Source organism: Ursus americanus, chromosome 6 (assembly GCF_024610735.1).
Source record: "Ursus americanus isolate L20-20 chromosome 6, mUrsAme1.1.p, whole genome shotgun sequence".
Classification (NCBI taxonomy): Eukaryota; Metazoa; Chordata; class Mammalia; order Carnivora; family Ursidae; genus Ursus; species Ursus americanus.
Window position 1 is genome coordinate 15,220,662 of NC_142132.1, and position 24,741 is coordinate 15,245,402.

Below are 24,741 nucleotides of genomic sequence, written 5' to 3' on the forward strand. Positions count from 1 at the left end.
AAAATACTGCTCTCACTTACCTGGAAACAAAAGTATCTTACTAAATTACTACATCACATTAGAGATAATTATTATAGATGGTGATATCATTTAAGCAAAAATACAGTACAAATTAAAGTTATCAGTTTTAATTGATGAAATAATGGAATCTTAGAACAAAAACAGAATATTTCTTGTTTATGACCAGGCCCTGATACATAATTTGTGGCAGGGGGAGGCAAGAAGCAGTACAAAATAAAAATGTAAGGCTCTTGTTAAAAATTTGTTAAGAATTTCAAGATGGTGGGGCGCCTGGGTGGCGCAGTCGTTAAGCGTCTGCCTTCAGCTCAGGGTGTGATCCCGGCATTACGGGATCGAGCCCCACATCAGGCTTCTCCGCTATGAGCCTGCTTCTTCCTCTCCCACTCCCCCTGCTTGTGTTCCCTCTCTCGCTGGCTGTCTCTCTGTCGAATAAATAAATAAAATCTTTAAAAAAAAAAAATTAAAAAAAAAAAGAATTTCAAGATGGTGATAGCAGTGCATTAAACCAAGCACGATGCCCTTCTAATAAGCACACACCCAAAAAAGCGGCCCTACTTATGAATTTTGTATTCTGCAAAATATTAGAAGTATCTTCTGTCTGATTTAAATCCATTGGTATTGAGGGGCGCCTGGGTGGCACAGCGGTTAAGCGTCTGCCTTCGGCTCAGGGCGTGATCCCGGCGTTATGGGATCGAGCCCCACATCAGGCTCCTCTGCTGGGAGCCTGCTTCTTCCTCTCCCGCTCCCCTTGCTGTGTTCCCTCTCTCACTGGCTGTCTCTATCTCTGTCAAATAAATAAATAAAAAATCTTAAAAAAAAAAAAATCCATTGGTATTGAGACCAAAATAGCCTTCTTTAATAGGAATTTCCCAAGGATCTTATGCTTTCACCTCCTTTTTAAGTTTAGAAACTACGAAGAAGGAATAAAAACTGGTTCTGTTCACCTTCTCTGAAGTTGAAAACCTATGACACCTCAGTGGCTAGCCAAAGACATAATCATCTAACTTGAAATGTTTAAAATAATTTACATCAAATAATATACTTGTTTTAAATAAAAAGAAACAAACTGATCATTTTCCATGGTTAACAGACTTCTTTGGATATAAAAGTTTTAGAGAACCCTTTATTAATTTTTCATAATTTTATAGTTATTATAGTTAGAGTTGATGATTTGTATCAAATACAGTACATTTATACCTAATATAAGTGCATTTATGCAACTCCAAAACAAAAATTATTTTAATTTTATATGGCATATATAAATTAGAAAAAAAAAGAATGTTTAGATACCATGAGACAACTGCTTTTTAGGGTTGATTTTTTTAAGGGGGAGAACAAATCTTGAGAATAACAATTAAATTATAAAAAGATGAAAATCATTCATAAAACTACGGAAAGCAGAGTAACAAGAGTGGGTTCATGTCTGGTGAAACAGAAAGAAGTATAAGGAACCACTTGAAAGGCTTAAAACAATTATAATTAAAAATGAGAGATTCAAAAGAAGGGCAAGAAACATGTTTTTTTACTTAACAAACTATGGAGAAAAATCATAAAAATAAAATGAAAATTTAATGTATGTGTTTTCCAAAAAAATTAAAACTGTTTCTTTTTTTAGAGAGATACCAAAGACAAACATATTTTATGGGTTCTTATAAAGCCTTCACAAAACTGCCATTTTTAAAAGGCTTAACTTTTTATGAGAATCAATAAAATCCAAGTAAACCCAGTTTACAATAATATTGGTTGCTTAACTAGCACAAGCCTATAATAATTAGTTTACAGTAAAAGCTTAATCCACAGAAGTTCTAAAAAGTCATTTGTACTTACAATTGACATTGATCACCTTTGATTCCTTTAGTTGTGCAGAAACATTTTCCTGTATGCATGTGACAGATATTTGCATGGCCACTGCATGTACAAGCTGTAAGTCAAAACAAAAATTACACTGAATATTCTCCATCACAAACATGCATCACACTTCATTCACAGTTTTATTTTTATATTGTGTATTTTCCCCTGGCCATCCAAAAACTAGAGTTACCACATAAGTTCTTTTTTATTAAAGGGAAGTAAATTCACTTATTTAAAAATTTCGTGAAACTCTTTAAAGTCTTTGGGGTAGCCTGAACTTTAGTATGGATCCAAGTATTAACGCATTCTTCTATGGGTTCTTTTCCATTTCTCATTTGGTACATCTATTTAATGAAATGAATTTCAAAGAGCACAAGAGTTTTAGAGTCAAACAGCTTAGATTCAAAATGTACATCTATAATCACCAGCTGCCTTGGGTAATTTATTTAACTTCTCTGCTTTAGTTTATTCATCTGTAAAATAATAATAATAATAATAATAATAATAATAATAATAATAATAATAATACTTCTTAGTATTGATGTGAAGATTAAATGAGATCGTGTATTTTTAAATACCTACCACATATCAAGCACTTAATACAGCTATTACTTCTACTACTTTACACTGCCAACAATAATAAAAATATAGTTATATATCATGTAAAAAAGCATGGCTCTTTATTGCCCCCAAATCATCTTATTAAGCTTCTGAGATCATTCTCAGTTTTAATATTCCAGAATATTAACTGAAACATTCCAGGGCATAATAGTTATACACAGTCAATTTGGTTCAGATGAACTCATTTCATTTTCTTACTTTGCTTTCCTTGTTAAAGAGTAGCATTCCAATTATTTGGGACACAAACTCCATACTTACTGTGTCCAACATCCGAACAATTGGTAGGTTCTATTTCAGCATGCACAATCTCTCTTATATCTGATCCCTCCTTTTCATCATGATAACCACTGTAATTGGTGGTATAGCATTGTCATTCACCTTCTCTTACTGACACCAACACAGTCACATATCTGATCTTTCTACCATTGGTATTTCTAGGCTACAGTGCATTTGCCAATCCTGAGATAGTCTAAAGAGGCCAGGCCAACCATGCTACTAGTCGTTTCAAAAACCTTCAGTGAGAACTACTGCGTCCCTGCACGCCTCCACCTAGTTAAACCACTCTCTGACATAAATGAAACAATGTGTTTTTTTCCTGATTCACATACACATATAAAAATAAGTGAGTCACTGGTTTTGATCAAAATATAAAATATTCTAGAACACTAAGCATCTTGCTAATTGTTTATGATTATTTGCTTTGAAAAATATAGATGATTAATATAAATACACATACCCCTACACACACATATAAAGTAAGTTTTAGTACTAGATAGATTCTTGAGAAGGTGGTTTTTTGGCTAGAAGAAATTTCCACATAAAAGTATGATTTTTTTCTTCCTAAAGAATATTTAAATAAATCAGCATAATTTTCCTTTAAGTTTCTAGAATTAACTATGGAAACACACGATGTGAGAATTGCAGAAATGAATGACAAGGTGTAGTACTGCAAGGAATAAAGAAAACAATCAGCGAGCAATTACAGGAACTTAAGATATATTGATAACACGTAATTTCATAAATAGTAAATGAATATAACATGATATCGTAATATTAACTTGCAGAGGTCCATATTAATATTGTCTTATATTCAGAACTTTACTAAAAATAATGATGCACATTAATATTTTAAAACTTAGGTAAACCTTTTATTTACCCTTTATGGCAGAACTGAATAAGAGTTATGTTTGCAGAGTTCCTTAAAAGAATTATCATTGTATAGTAGCTTTAATAATTCCTGAGACCAAAAAAAAAAAAAAAATGTGTTAAAATACCTCTCAATGTAAGCTCATTTTGAGAGAACTCCCTTGTGGTTCTGTACTTCAGGCTAAAATGGCAAAAATGTATTTTAAATTCAATTGTTTAAAATTTATACTTCATGACAGTGTCGAAATTATTCTGTTGTCAGCATTTGAGGTTATCTTCTTATGCTGAATAAGCACCTATGAAATCATCATACAGCGGCCTCTTGTTTGGCAAATTTTATATGATGATGATTTTATAGCCTACACATACACTAAAGGGATATTATGTGGTCACATGTTATTTCTGTTCCCCTACAGTATGAAGCTGCAATATCAACTTATAACCAAGAATGAACAATAAGGATAGAAAAAAAAAAAGATGTTATAAGGGTTATTCTAACAAGTTGTACATGAAGAATATACCTAGAAATATGAAACCGAAAAGTAGTCGTCATTGGCAGTACTTGTTTCTAAGTCAGTTTATGTGCCAAAGTCCCTTTCATTGCTACATCCTTGCTATCTGTTGAATACCTACAACAATAATTTCTGGAGGTTAGGAAATCATGTTCATTTAATATGCTTTGTATACTTCTAGCATATTATACTTGATATTTAGTAGATCTGCTATTGTATCTCAAAGGAGTAACAATATTGACAAAGGCAACTGTTCAAACAGCTGATCTAAAATTCTAGTCTTCAAACTTACATTTTTATTTACAACTCTAAGCCCAAATTTTCATCTATGTGTGGCTTATGAAAAGGGGAAACAGAATATAGTTGTTTCTTTTTTATATAAATAAACATGAAATGTTGATACCAACAATATTTTAGCAATCTGAATTTTCTCATTAAAAATACCAGAATTACAACTATTGCCATGTACCTGTTGTTGACAGAGTGTGATTTGTTTTTCTACTGAAAAGGTAATAGTTCTCATAATTAAAAATAAGCCAAAATTGGACTTACAGAGATTACTTTGTTTAGTCAGGATATTTGACACCCGTACTTGTCTAATAAAGAGTAAGTAGTAAAACACAATTATTCAGCCTGAGATCCAGTATTGCCTAAATGCTATGGGGTGTAAGGCACTGCTCTAGAACTGTAATTAAGATGGCAAACAAGGGGTGCCTGGATGGCTCAGTCGGTTGAGCGTCTGACTCTTGATTTCAACTCAGGTCATGGTATCAGGGTCCTGGGATGGAGCCCCTCAACAGACTCCGTGCTCAGTGGGGAGTCTGCTTAAGGATTCTCTCTCCCTCTCTCACCACCCCTCCACGCCTCCCCTTGCTTGTGTGCTCTCTCTCTCTCAAATAAATAAATAAATCTTTAAAAAAGTGGCAAATAAGAATCTAGATCTTAAGTAACTGGAACCTTCAAGCAAATGTCACTGTTTCAAGAAATTCAATAATAGGTTAGAAAGTCATAAAGTGCCAAGAGAGCTGTAAGATTTATATTTTATATTCCAAAGCTGTCCAACATATTCAAAAATGGAAAGAAGAAACTCTAACCATCTATTCTAACTATATCCCTGGGGCCAAATCTGGCTCATTTCCTAGCTTTGTATAGCCGATAAGCTAAGAATGGTTTTTACATTTTAAAAGGATTGTGAAGAAAGAGAAGAAGGTGAAGATGGAGATAAAGGAGGGAAGAAGAAGGAGGCAGATGAGGCAGAGGCAGCAACAGCAGCAACCACAGGTGGCCCACAAAAAACAAAATTTACTATTTAATGCTTTAGAGGAAAAAAAGCATGCCAATCCCTGATCTATAATCACAAAGCCTGGAATCACATAATTTGTCAGTTTTCCATTCTGATTTAATTTTAAAAACTGAAACCATATTTAAAACAAGTTAGGGTTTTGTTTTGTTTTTTTTCCTAACAGAAGATGGTTAAGCAAAAACATTCGAATATTAAAAATTTCACCAAAATAAAATTTAATTCAACTTCTAGAATTGTATTAACACCCTGTGTTTACTTTTATAAAAGAGTAACTTTAGTCTTGTTTCATTATCTTTCATAAAAGAATAAGCCTTTAGTTATATTTTATTTTCTTACTCTAGCTTGCTAGATTTCTTGACTACTGCTAACGACTACCATTAAAGTATTTAAATCCTTCAAAATTGACTTCTCATACTTTATTTAATCTGGTTTTCATTCATCTAAAAAAAACAGAACAAAATATTAATATCCTGGGCTATAAATGAAACATTTAAGAATGACACATTATTAGAAGCTATTCAACAAAGATTATTACTTGCCTCAAGCCCAAATTCTTAAATTCCAACTGACTGAATTTTTATTGTATCCATTTTGAATCTGGATTGTTTTCAATGAGATTACCTTAAAAGATTGCCTTGAATAGATATTAGATGATGAATCAAAGAATCTGGAAAAATGTTCAATATTATGTTATAAAATATAAAACATATTTTGTAACATAATAACAATATTTTGTCTCTATATATGACTGTACTATTTCTGAAGTATTTTCATACACATTACTTCTTTAATCTTTTGCCACACATATTATACCCATTTGACAGAGGAACAGCTTCAAAGAAATAAAAAAAAAAAAAAACAAGTTTTTTATGGGAATTGATAAATTGATAACGGTCATCATATAAAAAAATAAACATGTAAGAAAAGCCAGGAAAGCACTAAAAAAAGAAAAGCTTTAAAAAAAAGAAATAGCCTACTAGACGTTAAAACATTTTTAAGCCCTCTATAATAAAAACACTGTAATACTGGCACATCAAGAGACAAAAAGATCAGCAGAGTAGAATAGAAAATCTATAAATAGAACCAAATACACACGAAAATTTAGAATATAAAAATCTGGCTTATCAAAAAAATTCATCAAAATGAATTTTTTATTTTTTTAAAGATTTTATTTATTTATTTGACAGAGAGAGATACAGCCAGCAAGAGAGGGAACACAGGCAGGGGGTGTGGGAGAGGAAGAAGCAGGCTTCCAGCGGAGGAGCCTGATGTGGGGCTCGATCCCAGGACGCCAGGATCACGCCCTGAGCCAAAGGCAGATGCTTAATGACTGCGCCACCCAGGCGCCCCTAAAATGAATTTTTTAAAATAAATGTCAATAGGACAACTGGTGAAAAAGGTAAATTTATATCTATACCTCACACCACACACAAAATTAAACTCCAAAAGCATTAGTGATCTAAATGTAAAAAAGAAAAACTGTACAAGTAACAGAAGAATACATAGGAAACGTGGATAACTTGGATGTAGGAAAAGTATTCTAACTCTAACTCAAGAGTGATAATTTTGATGAGATTAAAATAAAGATTTCAGCGTGGCAAAAACAAACAAAAAATCACCATAAGCAATGTCAAAGGACAGATACATATTTGGAGAAAACTGTTCAACAGATAGATAATATTCCTAATAAATAAGAACTCTCATCAAATTAAGAGGATAAAAATATCTCAACAGAAAATTGAGCAAAAAACATAGACAATTCACATAAAATATAAAAATGGTCCTTAAATGTATGAAGATAAGATTAATTTCACACATGATAGAGAACAAAAAATTAAAAATTTCATCTATCAGACAAAAGTTAAAAAGTATAAAAATATTTTCTGTTCACAAAGCTATATGGATAAAGGTACTCTCATACACTGCTTGTGGGAGTACAGACTGGCACAACCATTGCTAATAATACAATATGTGTTTCTCTCTTAACCTCACATGCTCCCTTCTAGGAGTTTATCCTGAAGATACACCTCTTACAGTACAGAAATACATATGCACACAGAAGTTTCCACTACACCATTACCGATACTTAAAATTATTGGAATTCACCTAAATATTCATAGTTGGAAAACAGTTGAATAAACGATAGTATATCCCCATAATGTAGTACTAGGTACTACAAAAACAATGAGGAAGATCTCTGTAATGTGGCATGATCTCCCAAGTCATATTATTAAATGACAAAAAAGCAGTACAACATGTTACCCTTTGTGTAAAAAAATTAGAAAATATGCATATTTCTGCATATTTAGTTTTAAAAACAACATAGGGAGGAAACCAGAGACTGGTTTGAGATAGGTTACTTACAGGGCATGAGTGAGAACGTCATGAAAAGAATGGGGGGAAGGAGAGGGAAGAAATTGACTTTTTGTACATTCGTGACTTTGAGGACCATGTTACTATTTCACATACTCAAAAAAGAAAATTACATCAACAATACTGGTGGGGTGCAGGTGGCCCTAAAGCTGACTAAACACAGAAATAAATGAATGGCCCCTACTCAAATGACTAACAACCACACTGAAGGAGGGAAAAAGCATGAACCCAAGTACTTTTTTTTTTTTAAGATTTTATTTATTTATTTGACAGAGATAGACAGCCAGCGAGAGAAGGAACACAAGCAGGGGGAGTTGGAGAGGAAGAAGCAGGCTCATAGCGGAGGAGCCTGATGTGGGGCTCGATCCCATAACGCCGGGATCACACCCTGAGCCGAAGGCAGACGCCTAACCGCCGTGCCACCCAGGCGCCCCGAACACAAGTACTTTTTAAACACAGTTACAAATTATATGTCCTCATACTGAAGACAAAAATAAGTAAATAAATGCTAAACTCTAATTAGTAGACTTCCTTTTCACACAGAGGTGTAGTTTAGCAATTCCAAAACTACTTTCTGTGCATTTTAAGATTGAGGAAATTTAAAAATATATATTGTGGATAATGAAAGTCAGCTTAAAAATTTGGACAGTAAGAATAGAATGAACCCTGTAGTAAGGGACAGAAAATGAGGTATTAGTGTAGACTAATGGGTTTTTTTTAAAGATTTTATTTATTTTATTTTAGAGAAAGAATGTAAACAAGGGGAAGAGCAGAGGGGGAGAGAGAGGGAGGTGGAAAGAATCCCAAGCAGATTCTGAGCTGAGCACAGAGTTCAAGGTGGGGCTCAATCTCACTACCCCGAGATCATGAGCTGAGCCGAAACCAAAAGTTGGACTCTTAACTGACTGAGCCACCCAGATGCCCCTAAACTCATGGATTTTAGTATAAAATATAAGTGGATGTAGAAACGTGTATCAATGTGTGTAGTTATGTACATGTATAAGAATATGTATGTGTCTATGGGTAAACACATGAGCATATGTGTACACAGATATTTATTCTCCAGTTCTGCCTGCTGAGATGATCTAGAAATAAAATTGTCTTTGTAGCAAAGAGCCCACTAAAAGAGCCAAGGCTGCTTAAGAAATGCCAGTGTCTAGTTAGAGCAGGAAAAGTACAAGATGGTGACAACAATACAAGAAAATGCTCGAAGAATGATAAAGAGTATGTAGGTAGATATATGAAAAATGGATGGATAGACAGATGATACAAAGAGATAAATAGATAGATACACACATACATACATGGATAAATACACAGATAAGATAACACAGACAAACTAGAAAAGAGAAAGATTTTCATTGTAAAAGAAAGCCAAATAATTAGTATAAGAAGAATGATAGAATTAGAAAATCACCATTTGGTAAAAATCATAAAAGTAGTAGGCGAAAGTTTAAGAACTAACATAATACTCACATAGTCTCAAAGTATCTCCTAAAAGATTTTTTTTTTCATTAAAGGATAATATAGTAACTTTAGAGTGAAGAAATCTGGCAGACACCACTTTATCCAAATGTCCCTATTAAACATTACCATTAATGGAATGGTGATAGCATGTGGCTCATGATATGGTGAGAAGAATTTAGCATAACTTCAGTGGTATTCCTGCCAAAAGTATGTAATCAGAATATAATCATGAAGAAATGTCAAACAAAGCCATATTCCTTACAAAGCACATGCTATACACACACAAAAATGGGCTATAATTCTAAACAATGTCAATGTCACTTAATAAAAAGAAAGACTCAAGAAATGTTCCGGATTCAAGAAGTCTAAAGAGACATACAAATGAATGCAACCAGTCATCTTGGATTTTCTTCTTCTCTGAAGAACAATGCTGGGACAATTAGTAAAACCTAAATAAGGTCTATATTTAATAATATTATGCACCAAGGTTCAATTCCTGATTTCTGTAACTGTAACGTGGTTAAGAAAATTCCTAGTTTTTAGAAAATATCACTAAAGTATTTAAGGGATAAAGGCCCATCAAGTCTGCAATGTTTAAATGAAACAGCGAGAGAGAGAGGAGACTTGAAGGAACTCTGTGTATTTACTTGCAACTTTTCTGTGTTAAATTATGTCAAGACAAAAAAAAGTTAAATAGACCTTTTTAATTTGAAAAGATAAAACATTTATACACCTAAAAAAATAAATAAAATACACGCTAATGTTTTTGACTTGTAAGTCAATAGCAACATTACATTTAACAACTTGGGTTGTTCTTTTTTTCCCTATATGTCATTAAGTGTTTTGTTTTTTCCATTTTGAGTAGAAGGGATATTGTTAGCTATATGTGAAGTAAAAAATTTCATATCTCAAGAAAACATTATTAATTATTTCTCTTCCTATAAAGGAAATAAAAAGGTATATAACAAATGGAGACCATTGTATGGAGCATATAGAGATTGTAGCGAGGGTATTCATTCATTCTTTCCACAAATATTTAATACGAAGCTATTCCATTCAGCTAACCCGTAACATCCAACAGCAAAAGAGAAGAAGAATCATGGGAGCTTAACTGGTATTATCATTAACTAGGATGGGGGTGAAAGGAGAATATTCTTAAATAATAAAGTTGCTGAATTCAGCTTTTGAACTAATTAATATGAACAAACTAGCCTTGTACAGGAAGTCAAAAAACAAGTTAAAATTGCTTATTAAAATAAATACACAATTAAATATTTGTATGATTCCTTTATAGCCTAAAAATATAGATTATTCTTATAAAATCAGTAGATGGACCCATAGGGAAAAAGCAAGATGAAAGGTATAGATAAAATTATTTGTGATTAAAAGAAAAGCAAATATTTGCATTCATATCCTATGGTATATAAAAATGGACCTTTGAGAGAAAAGGTGTTTCTTGGTAATAATATATTAAGAAGGATTTTAATATGTTTATGAAATATTTACAGAACATATTTATGCTGATGCTTTCCTACACCTGCTCTAGGCATTTCTAATATATAATTAACTTGTCCACCATCACTAATTAGTTTTTATGCATTATCTGAGCAATGAAAAAGTGTGCATCCAAATTGGCATTTAGCTTAATTTTGCTCTTTAAAAAATCTATAAATATTAGACTAAAACCAAATTCATGCTTAGAGTTTCTTAGATTAACCTCTAATTTTCTGGAGTATACTAAATAAATGTTTTGTGCTTTAGAATATGAGAAATATGCCCCATTTTAAATATGCCTTTTAATTTTCATCCTAGGCCTGTCATTTGAAGAAAATAAGAATTACTTAACTTTTGTGGGTTTGTATAAAAGCCTTTTTTATTGTTAAGTTAAATTATACTATCTTACATCACTTTTTAAACAACCAAATAGTGCCAGATCCTTATAACACAAAACCTCAAACAATACATGGTAAGGGGACTAGGCATCACATCAAATGAAATTAAAGAGAAATATTAAACACTTAAGATAAAATAATGGCTTCTATCTAGTCCCAAAAAGATAAGTATCGTACTTGTAGATTTAAAACCATTAAGTATTTTTTTTTAATTCTGTGAGATATATTAGTGAACTTATTGATGAAAAGAAAGCATGCAAGTGACACACTTCATTGTCAAAAACATGCAAACCAGAGGTGGAAATAATCTGTCAGCATCAGGCCTAGGAACTCAAATAACACTAACCAAATGCCAAAAGTTGAAATGAAGATTTAAAGTTAGGGCGGGTGGAAAGTAGCAGTTTGTGCAAATAAAAAACAAGGAGAGAGATCTTGAAGAAAAGGGGAAGGTACAATAAAGGTGCAGAGTAGTGACTGTCTCTAGCAGTTTCATGAGGTTCAGCCCACAGACATCTCTCTGAAAAGGCATCTAACACAAGAAACCAGTAAAAACTGCACCTTCTACTAACCACAAACAAAGTCATTCTGAAATTACCTGACTTAATGTCATGTTCAAATACTTTTCATAGTCTCAGTTCTTGTCCTTTTGGTTCCTTTTATGAGGATAAAAGGATAGAAGAGAGCTCAAAAAGATGGAATAGATAAAGAAAGCTTAGGGCTATAAATTACTGAAGTTAGAGGAAAACATCCCCCAGAAAAACAAAACATTTCAAAATAATTAGTACAGAGAGAAGACAAATTAGCTACAAATATTATAGTAGCTATAAAATAAAGATTTTTTTTAAATCATTCAGTTTAAACAGATAGCTCTGCATGATTTAAAAAGCCTTTTTTGATAGGGGGGGAAAGATGGCAGAGGAGTAGGGGACGTTTTTTCAGCTGGTCCCCTGAGTCGAGCTGGATGTCTACCAGATCATCCTGAACACCCACGAGATCAGCCCGAGATGTAGGAAGATACATCTGGATCCAAACAAACGAACATCTCCACTGCTGAGTATTGAGGTGTGAAGCGGGGAGCCATGAATCCTCGCAGAGATATCGGAAGATAAACAGAAGGGGGAGGGAGCCGATGCGCTCGGGCGCTGGGAAGCCTCCTGCACAGGGGAGCGGCTGGACTCACAGACTGGCACCCGAGAAAGCAGACTGAGATTGTGAGCCCGGGAACGCGCACGCGACGAGACTGAAAACTGGAGCTCTGGAGCACACACTCAAACTAGACTGAAACTGGGAGTCCGGAGCACATGCGGGACCGGAGCTCCAGGGCTCACTGGAACCGGACTGATACTGGGAGCTTGGGTGTGCGCGGGTGACCAGACAAAACTGGCGCTCTGGAGCACGCGCGAACCACACTGAAACAGAACTCAGGAGCATGCACAGGAACAGGGGCAGCTGGTGGTGTCAGAAGCACAAAAGACAGAGACCTGTCGGCTGGGGAATCGAGGGCTGGGAGAGCGGCTGTGGGGCACACATCCAGGACGCTGCAGGTGTTTTTAGCGGCACTGACTGAAACAGAGTTAAAGTGGCCAGGAGAGTTCAGTGGAGAGCAGACTGCGATCTCTCTGTTCTGAGACAGAGGCTAGGATATGGCCACTGCTGCTCTGACTCTCAGAAGAGTCACAGAAAACCGCCAGGGAAAGCCACCAGAGAACAAAAGCCCGGAAATACTGGCTCACATTGTGCCCATCCCCATCCCCCCTCGCAGGGGATGGGGAGACTCTACCCAAACAGGGTAGCCTGAATATCAGTGCGGCAGGCCCCTCCCCCAGAAGGCACGCTGAAAAATCAAGAAGCCCACATCCCTAAGGTCCCTATAAAACAAGTGCACACTGCCTGGGTCCTGGTCAATAATTTCGGCTCTGGGCATCCCCGCAACCTCTCCTCATCAGAATGACGAGGAGGAGAAATCCTCAGCAAAGAAAGGACACATGGACTGTGGCCTCTGCCACAGAACTGATGGATAAGGATATAACCAAATTGTCAGAAATGGAGTTCAGAGTAACAATGGTCAAGATAATGTGTAGGCTTGAAAAAAACATTAACGAAAATATTAACAAGAATAGAGAATCTCCAAGGGCGGAAATGAGAGGGAATCTGGCAGAAATTAAAAATGCTATGAATCAAATGCAATCTAAACTAGACGCTCTGATGGCCACTTAATGAGGCAGAAGAACAAATTATTGAATTGGAAGATGGGATGGTAGAAGAGAAAGTAAAAACAGAAACTTGGCTCAAAAAAATCCAATCTCAAGAATGCAGACTACGGAAGATTACTGACTCAATGAAATGTTCCAATGTCAGAATCATCGGCATCCCTGAGTGGGTGGAGAGAGAGGTCTAGAAGAGATATTTGAACAAATTGTAGCTGAGAACTTCCCTAATCTGGCAAAGGAAGCAAGCATTCATGTCCAAGAGGCAGAGAGGACCCCTCCCAAGATCAATGAGAACAGACCTACACCACGTCACATCATAGTGCATTTAGTAAATATTAGATCCAAGGATACAGCCTTGAAAGCAGATGGGGAAGAAAATCCTTACATACAGAGGGAGGAATATCAGAATAACATGAGATCTGTCTACAGAGACCTGGCAGGCCAGGAAGGGTTGGCAAGGTATTTTCAAAGCTCTAACTGAGAAGAACATGCAGCCAAGGATCCTTTATCCAGCAAGGCTGTCATTCAGAATTGATGGAGAGACAAGGACCTTCCAAGACCAGCAGAAACTGAAAGAATATGTGACCACCAAACGAGCCCTACAAAAGATATTAAGGGGGATTCTATAAAAGTAAAAACACCCCAAGAGTGATACAGAACAGAAATTTACTATCTATAGAAACAAAGACTTCACAGGCAACATGACATCATTAAAATCATATCTCTCAATAATCACTCTCAATGTGAATGGCCTGAATGCTCCCATAAAACGTCACAGGGTTGCAGATTGGATAAAAAGACATGACCCATCCATTTGCTGTCTACAAGAGACTCATTTTGAACCTAAAAATACATCCAGACTGAAAGTGAAGTGATGGAAAACCATTTTTCATGCCAATGGACCTCAAAAGAAAGCTGGGGTAGCAATTCTCGTATCAGACAGATTAGATTTTAAACTAAAGACTGTTATTAGAGATACAGAAAGACACTATATTATTCTTAAAGGACGTATCCAACAAGTGGATATGACAATTATAAATATTTATGCCCCCAACAGGGGAGCAGCTACATACACAAGCCAACTCTTAACTAGAATAAAGAGACATATAGATAATAATACGTTAATAGCAGGGGACCTCAACACTCTGCTCTCAGCAATAGACAGATCACCTAAGCAGAAAATCAACAAAGAAACAAGAGCTTTGAATGATATACTGGACCAGATAGACCTCATAGATATATACAGAATACTACACCCCAGAACAACAGAATATTCATTCTTTTTGAATGCACATGGAACTTTCTCCAGAATAGACCATATACTGGGTCACAAAACAGGTCTCAACCGATACCAAAAGACTGACATTATTCCCTGCATATTCTCAGACCACAATCCTTTGAAACTGGAACTAAATCACAAGGAAAAATTGGAAGAAACTCAAACACTTGGTAACTAAGAACCATCCTGTTCAAGAATGATTGGGTAAACCAGGAAATTAAAAATCAGATTAAGCAATTTTTGGAGACCAGTGAGAATGAAAACACATCGGGTCAAAACCTATGGGACACTGAAAAGGCAGTCCTAAGAGTAAAATACATAGCCATCCAAGTCTCACTCAAAATAGAAAAATCTCTTAAAATGCAGTTTTTACATTCTCACCTCAAGAAGCTGGAGGTGGAACAGAAGAACAGACCTAACCCACACATGAGAAGGCAGTTGATCAAGATTAAAGCCGAGATCAATGAATTAGAAACCAGCAGACCAACGGAACTAGAAGCTGGTTCTTTTAAATAATAAATCAGATCAATAAGCCACTGGCCAGACTTATTCAAAAGAATAGAGAAAGGGCCCAAATTAATAAAATTATGAATGAAAGGGAAGAGATCACAACGAACACCAATGAAATAGGAAGGATCATTAGAAACTTTTATCAACAGCTTTATACCAATAAATTAAACAACCTGGAAGAAATGGATGCCTTCCTGGAAACAGATAAACTACCAAGACTGAAACAGGAAGAAACTGATTATTTAAACAGACCGATTAATTATGAAGAGGTTGAAGCAGTGATCAAAAACCTCCCCAGAAACAAGAGTCCAGGGCCTGACGGATTCCCCGGGGAATTCTACCAAACATTCAAAGCAGAAATAATACCTATTCTCCTGAAGCTGTTTCAAAAAACAGAAACAGAAGGAAGACCACCAAACTCATTCTATGAGGCCAGTATTACCTTGATCCCCAAACCAGGCAAAGACCCCATCAAAAAGGAGAATTACAGACCGATATCCCTGATGTATATGGACGCCAAAATTCTCAACAGGATCCTAGCTAATAGGATCCAACAGTACATTAAAAGGATTCTCCATCATGACTAAGTGGGATTCATCCTTGGGATGCAAGGGTGGTTCAACATTCATGAGTCGATCAGTGTGATAGATCATATCAACAAGAAAAGAGTCAAGAACCTTATGATCCTCTCAATTGATGCATAAAAAGCATTTGACAAAATACAGCATCCTTTCCTGATTAAAACCCTTCAGAGCGTAGGGAGAGAGGGTACATTCCTCAATTTCATAAAAACCATCTATGAAAAGCCTACAGCGAATATCATTCACAATGGGGAAAAGTGAAAGCCTTTCCCTTAAGATCAGGAACACAACAAAGATGCCCACTCTCGGCATTATTGTTCAACATAGTACTAGAAGTCCTTGCAACAGCAATCAGACAACAAAAAGGGATAAAAGGATCCAAATCGGCAAAGAAGAAGTCTAAATGTCTCTCTTCGCAGATGACATGATACTCTATATGGAAAACCCAAAAGACTTCGCCCCAAATTACTGGAACATATAGAGCAATTCAGTAATGTGGCGGGATACAAAATCAATGCTCAGAAATCAGTTGCATTTCTATACACAAACAATGAGACTGAAGAAAGAGAAATTAAGGAATCGATCCCATACAAAAATGGGATCATACATTATCTCGGAATCAACTTAACCAGAGACGTAAAGGATCTATATTCTAGAAACTACAAATCACTCTTGAAAGACATTGAAGAAGACACAAAAAGATGGAAAAATATTCCATGCTCATGGATCAGAAGAATAAACATAGTTAAAATGTCTATGCTACCCAGAGCAATCTACACTTTCAATGCCATCCCAATCAAAATACCAATGACATTTTTCAAAGAACTGGAACAAACAGCCCTTAAATTTGTGTGGAACCAGAAAAGACCCCAAATTGCCAAGGAATTGTTGAAAAGGAAAAAACAAAGCTAACAGACACATGAAAAAATGTTCAAAATCACTAGCCATCAGGGAAATTCAAATCAAAACCACATTGAGATACCACCTTACGCCAGTTAGAATGGCAAAAATTGACAAGGCAGGAAACAACAAATGTTGGAGAGGATGTGGAGAAAGGGGATCTCTCTTACACTGTTGGTGGGAATGCAAGTTGGTACAGCCACTTTGGAAAACAGTGTGGAGGTCCCTTAAGAAGTTAAAAATTGAGCTACCCTATGATCCAGCAATTGCACTACTGGGTATTTACCCCAAAGATACAGATGTAGTGAAGAGAAGGGCCATAGGCACCCCAATGTTCATAGCAGCATTGTCCACAATAGCTAAATCGTGGAAGGAGCCGAGATGCCCTTCAATAGGTGACTGGATTAAGATGTGGTCCATATATACAATGGAATATTAGTCAGCCACCAGAAAGAACGATTACCCCACATTTGCAGCAACATGGACGGAACTGGAGGAGATTATGCTAAGTGAAATAAGTCAAGCAGAGAAAGACAATTATCATATGGCTTCACTCATTTATGGAACATAAGAAATAGCAGGAAGATGGTAAGAGAAGGACGGGAAGAATGAAGGGGAGTAAACAGAAGGGGGAATGAACCATGAGAGACTATGGACTCTGGGAAACAAACTGAGGGCTTCAGAGGGCAGGGGAATGGAGGATTGTGATATGCCAGTGATGGAGCACTAGGTGTTATAAGCAAATAATGAATCATGGAACATTACATCAAAAACTAAGGATGTTCTGTATGGTGACTAAAATAATATGTTACAAACTTATTTACAAAACAATAATAAGTAAATAAATAAATAAAAATAAAAAGACTTTTTTGGTTTTCCTAATGTATTTAAATTTTTTAAAAATGTTATTCTGAAGCAAATCTTTAATCAAAGTATAACTTCATGCCCATACCAAACATTAAATATCTACATGAAATTATATAATTATTTTGTAATGGCCTCTCTTTGTGATATTTAAAGTCTCAAGTTAGCCTTTCTCTGCCACACAGGAATATCATGTATACTAAGAAAATACAAACTTTTAACTTCGTTGTGTGAAAATAATTAATAGAAATAAGATTTTCATGTCAAGTGATTTTTGTTCATCTGCAGTTTTAGATTATTCAGGTCAATGCTCCCAGTTTGAGAATTAAATTTCTTACACTTATTTCAAGAAATACTCAGTTCATTTGGTTATAAACTTTCAGCTTCTATAAACACCTCTAATATGTGAGAAGGGTTTAAGATGAAAAAAATTCCCATCCTACTAGAGAGAAAGAGAAATTCATTCATATTCCTTTTACTACCCTCTTGTCTCTGAGGATAGTTGTGTCATAGCCCAATGTATTTATTAAAGTATTATATACTTCTGTAAAAGTCTGCTATAGGTAGATATCCACAATACACCAAAAGTTTTAAAAATAAATAAGTTTTGCTCATACAAAACAAATGTAAAACTAGAACTGTTACTGTGTTGAAAGAACTCTTTTTCCCCAAACTAGAAACGAGTAAGTTTCTTAATCACTATTAAAAGTAAAAACATAAAATAAAATTTTAAAAAGTATGTAGAAAGGAAAAAAATCAGGTAAGTATAATATTAAAAAGCCTAGAAAAAGAACAACAAAATGAACCAAAAGACATAACTTAATATATATAAAATTAGACTGCTAAACCCAATTATGAATGCAATGTTAAAGAAAAAATCTTATTGGGGCGCCTGGGTGGCACAGCAGTTAAGCGTCTGCCTTCGGCTCAGGGCGTGATCCCGGCGTTATGGGATCGAGCCCCACATCAGGCTCCTCCGCTATGAGCCTGCTTCTTCCTCTCCCACTCCCCCTGCTTGTGTTCCCTCTCTTGCTGGCTGTCTCTATCTCTGTCGAATAAATAAATAAAATCTTTAAAAAAAAAAAATCTTATTGATAATACCAACTAACCCATTAAACATCTTCCAATAAAATAACCAAAAAGAGTTAAGACCTGAATGAAGAAAACTATTGGTCATACATGACTGCAATTTTTTAAATACCTATATTTCATGATTTATAGAGTTTTTTTGTTCTTATAGTACATCTTTTTATGAATAATCAAATAAAACAAGTATATATAAATATTTTTAAACATTTCAGGGATTAATAGCATTATAGCTTAGTTGTCTTACATTTAGAACAAAGTATGATGAAAATCTTTTAACTAATGATAATCATATAAAATTGAAACTTATAAACTGAACTCAACTCCAAAGGGCCTACGCAGATCCTTCCATGAAAATTAATCTCTTTGTCCCTGATTCTATCATTCAACCTCTTCATAACACTATTATAGCACCCTTACCATGCATAGAAATTCAAGCCCTAGCACAGTGTTTTGCATATATTTAAGTACTCAATAACTGTTTGTGAATTTGAGAATATTCCTTCATTGCAAAGTAATGCAGTGTATAGAGTGTTGAGCTATTATAGTAAAGTGAGCCATTCTATTCAATGAAACTTTCATTTATTTTCTCTTACTAAAATTTATAAGTCAAATTAGAGATAATATGACAAAAATAATACTATTAGTCTAAATCATAATTTTTATTAACATACTTAAGTCTACTGATGCTACAAATTGTAGTAATAAAAATAATAGTAATAACGGCAATAGCATTCTAGAGTTAACATTTGCCAAAAACACATATTATTTCTTACGTAAAGTACCTCATTTAAGCCTCACAATAAATTAAATTAGTCACATAATTTTTAAGTGAGGAAACTGAGACAATAAGAGGTTAAATAATTACCCAAGGTGACAGTGGCATTGCCTGGATGTGGACCCAAGCAGTATGATTCCAAAGCCCAAGCTGTTTACAATGTTATACTCTTCCATAGCTACAAAGATTGATAGATAGATGATAGATAGATAGATAGATAGATAGATAGATAGATAGATAGATAGATGCTCCAGAGCAAATTTGTGTCAGAGAATTTTCTTGGTCATCAATGAGAAATAAAATAATTTTAATAATAAACCCCTTTTTAGAAAATTTTTGTTCCAAGTTCTTATTTAAACTCCAGTTAGTTAATATACAGAATAGAGTAGAATTTAATGATTCATCACTCAAATATAATACCCAATTCTCATCACAAGTGCCCTCTTTAATACCCATCACCCATTTAACCTATGCCCCACCTACCTCCCCTCCAGCAACCCTCAGTTTGTTCTCTATAGTTAAGAGTCTCTTTAATGGTTCCCGTCTCTCTTTTCTTTTTTTCCCCTATGTACATCTGTTTCATTTCTTAAATTCCACATATGAGAGAAGTCATATGGAATTTGTCATTCTCTGACTTATTTCACTTAGCATAATACACTCTAGCTTCATCCACATCCTTGCAAATGGCAAGATTTCATTCTTTTTCATGGCTGAATAATATTCCTCTCTCTGTGTGTGTGTGTGTGTGTGTGTGTGTGTGTGTGTGTGTGTGTGTGTATCAATCACATCTTCTTTATCCATTCAACAGTTTAAGACATTTGAGCTCTTTCCATAATTTAGATATTGTTGATAACGTTGCTATAAACATTGCGCATGCACCCCTTCAATTCAGTATTTTTGTATCTTTTGGGAAAATACCTAGTAGTGCAATTGCTGGATCGTGGGGTAGTTCTATTTTTAACTTTCTGAGGAACCCCCATCCTGTTTTTCAGAGTGGCTGCACCAGTTTGGATACCCACCAATAGTGTAAGAGGCTTCCCCTTTCTCCACATGCTCGCCAACATCTCTGGTTACCTGTGTTGTTATTTTTAGCCTTTTTGACAGTTATTTTTTTTTTAAGATTTATTTATTTATTTCAGAGAGAGAGAGGGAGAGAGAGAGCAGGGGAAGGGGCAGAGTGAGAGAGAGAGAATCTCAAGCAGACTCCATAATGAGTGTGGAGCCCAACACAGGGCTCAATCTCATGACCCTGAGATCACGACCTGAGCCGAAACCAAGAGTCAGATGCTTAACTGACTGAGCAACACAGGTACCCCCCTGAGTTAGTAGTAAACCACTTTTAATAGATAATTGTAATAAAAGAATAGCTATGAATATGCCATAGTCTAAAACAATCTGAGAGAAATCTACAAGTACATTTATTAATATCAGTAACAATGTTAAATTGACGTTAGTAGACGAAATTTAAAAAATAATCTCCGAATCTGCAGTACCTCTAAAGCCTCACATTCAAATATAAATCTACTTCCTTCTTTCCCTTAATATCAGCAGACTTTGAATCTTAATAACTGTATCTACTAATGAAAAATGAACTTTTCTCAATAAGGTGAACTAAAAATAAAGAAACAGCAGTAAATTTATACTTCTCATTTTTTATAAATTGATTTTAGCCACAGCTGCATTAAAAATAATTCACCAGATGTGACGTATTGTTGATTTAGTGAGGTAGCTAATGTGGCCCTAAGAAATAAAAATGACTTTCATATATTACATCACCATAGAGAAGTCAGAGACAGCAAAATAATATCTTGCCAACTTTCAGAAACAAGGAAACTATAAGGAATTATTTAAAGCTCCATAAACTACCAGAGAATGTGCAGTAGTGAATAAGATAGGCATTCATCTTCCATCCCCTTTAATTTTCCATTGCATTATGCCTCAGCTTGCCAGATGTGTAATGTCAGCAACAAAAATGAATATGGAATAACTGAACTTAGTCTTAAACCTAGCGGAGAAGTATCATCCCCAAAGGAGTACATATTTCTAAAAGCACTTATGCCTATTGGAGTGATAAAACTTACCATTCTAATTTAAAACATTTTGTAGCTAATACAGTTATTCAAATGTTCCTTTTGCCTATGTTGGCAAAAAATTAATATTTTGATAATCCTCATGACATTGCATTTGGTAGTGGATTCTTAGATATGCACCAAAAACACAAGCAACAAAAAAATAAATAAATAAACTGGACTTCATCAAAATTGGAAACTTTTGTCTTTCAAAGGACACTATAAAGAAAGTGAAAAGGCAACTTACAGAGTGGGAGAAAATATTTGCAAAGTATATATCTGATAAGGGCTCCATATATGGAATATACAAAGAGCCCTTACAATTCAATGACAACATCAAACAATACAAATAAAAATGGGCAAAGGACTTAATAGATATTTCTCCAAAGATCTACAAATTGCCAAGACACACATGAAAAGGCACAGGAACCTGAACAAGTATCTGTACGTCCATTACTCACAATACCAACAGGTGGAAGGAAGCAAATCAGGTCCATTAATGGATGAATGGATAAACAAAATGCATATATGCACACAATAGAATATTACTTGGCCTTTAAAAGGAAGACACTCTGACACATGTTAGAACACAAAAGAAAGGTGAAGAAAATTATGCTAAGAGAAAAAAGTCAGTCACTAAAGGACAAATACTGTACAATTCTACGTCTTTCAGGCTATCTAGAGAAATCATATTCATAGTGACAGAAAATAAAATGGTGGTTGCCAGGAGCTGGAGTAAGGGTAATGGGGAATTATTATTTAATGGCTACAGAGTTTCAGTTTTGCAAGATGAGAAAAGTTACGGAGATGGATGGTAATGATGATTTCACAACAATGTAAATGTACCTAATGTCTTTGTGCTACACACATAAACATGGTAAAAATGGTAAATTTTATGTTATGTATGTTTTACCACAATCAAAAAATAATAATAAATTGTTTTAAAATGGGCAAAGGACTTCAATAGACATTTTCCAAAGAACATATACAATGGCCAACAACTACATGAAAAAAATAGTTAACATCACTAGTCATTAGGGAAATGCAAATCAAAACCACAACGGGATATCATTTCATATACCCACAAGACAATTAAAATTTTTTAAAAATGGAATATAACAAGTGTTGGCAAGGATGTGCAGAAATGGGAATCCTCTACATTTCTGGTGGGAATGTAGAATGAGGCAGCCACTATGGAAAACAACGTGAACAATTGGGCAATTCCTCAAAAAGTTAAACATAGAATTACCACAATTCCTCTCCTAGTTTATGCACAAAAGAACTGAAAATCAGTATTCAAACAAAGACTTGTGCAGTAAGGTTCACAGCAGCATTATTCACAACACATAAGCAGTGTTAACATTCATATCTAGGCCAGGCCCTGGGCCAACTCTGTTTAAGTCTTCATTTTTTCATACCCAACAGTGGAGGCTTTTCTGTGGGTGCTGTATGGGCAATCTCTAAGCAGAAATAGATTAAAAACATAAGGGACAAGGACCAACCTAGAGATAAAAAAGGATTACTATAAAATTATATTTTAAAAGGACATTTTTAAAAGAAAACCTAAAAATTCCCTAAAAAGCAAGAGGAAAAAGCAGGAGGATAGAGAGGAAGATAGAGAAAAGTAGAGTTTAGTGAACAAAATAATGTGATGAGAATAGAACTATAAATGCTCTTTTAATGTACTTCAATTCCCTACGTGTGCCTCTATTATATATGATCTCATTTGATCTTTATCATTTCCCTTTTACATATGAGAACAATGCAGCACTGAGAGGTTGAGTGGTTATGGCCATATATGTGAACAGTAGCGGGTGGGGGGGGGGGGGCGGATTTCAGCCCAGGATTGATTCCAAACCCAAAAATATCTTATCTGATGTAAGGCATACACAAAACCTTTAATTATTTATTATATCTAAAGTCAAAACAATAACTTACTATTATTAAAAAACAACAAGCAGTGGTTATTTTTGAATAGTGAGACTACAGGCAATTTTTAACGTGTCTACATTTGCTAAATTTCCTATAATAAACATGTATTCATTTTGAAATAAGAAAAAAATTTTTTTCAGTATATCAGAGAATTGTTATAGTTCACATCACCCCTAGTAAATAAATTCTACCTTCTAAAAATATTGAAACTTAATAGAGGGCGCCTGGGTAGCTCAGCTGGTTAAACATCTGCCTTCAGCTCAGATCAGGATCCTGGGGTCCTGGGATCAAGTCCCTCATTGGGCTCCCTGCTCAGCGGGGAGTCTGCTTCACCCTCTCCCTCTGATCTTCCCCCCCTGCTAATAATGCTCTCTGTCAAATAAACAAATAAAATCTTAAAAAGAAAAAAAACTGAATGGAAAAAATTTTCTTTTATAAAAATATATTTTCCACCAAAGTTGTATCTTTCTCAATTTTCTTTTCTGTAGTAAAAATATACTGAAATAAAAGAAAATATACTTACCTGTGCACTGTCCTCCATTAGTCGGATCCCCATAATAACCTGGCATGCAGTCTTGACACTGCTTTCCTGTGGTAAGATTTTTACACTGTTCACACACATTATTATTGATGCAAGTGCTATGTCCATTACACTGGCAAGCTAAAGAAAAGAGTAAAAAATATTATAAATATCTATAAAACCATAGCAAGTATAATAGCTATTAAGACAAAGAATTTATTTTATAATTTTGAATGGTAGCAAAGTCTAAAGGACATTTCCCAAGTTTTTTTTTTTTTTTGTATAACATATGTGGCTCAAAATATTAATGCAGGACAATATATTCAATAAATTGTGTTGAAATTTTGTCATATTTCTGTAAAATGTAAGGGAAGGAGATAAAGTAAAACATAACAGTTACAGCTAAAAAGGGAATACTTATTACGTATTTGTTTTTGAGAGAGAGGGCGCATATGAGCAGGGGTGAGGGGCAGAGGGCGAGGGAGAGAGAGAATCTTAAGCAGGCTCCATGCCCAGCACGGAGCCCAAAACACAGCCCCATCTCACAACCTTGACATCATGACCTGAAACAAAATTGAGTTGGACACTTAAGTGACTGAACCACCCCGGCGCCCCAAAAAGGAATACTTTTTTAACACGTTCCTTAAAGATTCATGCGAATGTCTAGTAAGTTATAGAAACACAAGAATGAATAATATAGCTTTGGTAAAGAATGTTAAAATGCATCTTAATTATATTTACACATAATAACAAAGGATCAATATAGAAAACTATGTGGCTATAGGTCGTTACTTCATAAAACTCCATGTATGATTAACAAAAATAG

General features: G+C 34.9%; 1 protein-coding gene across 7 annotated transcripts in view; it reads right to left on the reverse strand.

The window, feature by feature from the left end:
- The window catches only part of ATRNL1 (attractin like 1), a 747,087-nt gene that overhangs the window by 511,999 nt on the left and 210,347 nt on the right, over positions 1 to 24,741 (reverse strand). For all 7 annotated transcript variants that reach the window (XR_015724716.1, XM_045803217.2, XM_045803216.2 and 4 more), the window contains 2 exons: positions 23,919 to 24,056; positions 1,849 to 1,942 (listed from right to left, as the gene is read on the reverse strand). Coding sequence is in view for 6 of the 7 variants with exons in the window: in XM_045803217.2 (XP_045659173.2) it covers positions 1,849 to 1,942; positions 23,919 to 24,056 (232 nt within the window). In the remaining variant the exon portion in view is untranslated. The remainder of the gene's footprint in view (positions 1 to 1,848; positions 1,943 to 23,918; positions 24,057 to 24,741) is intronic.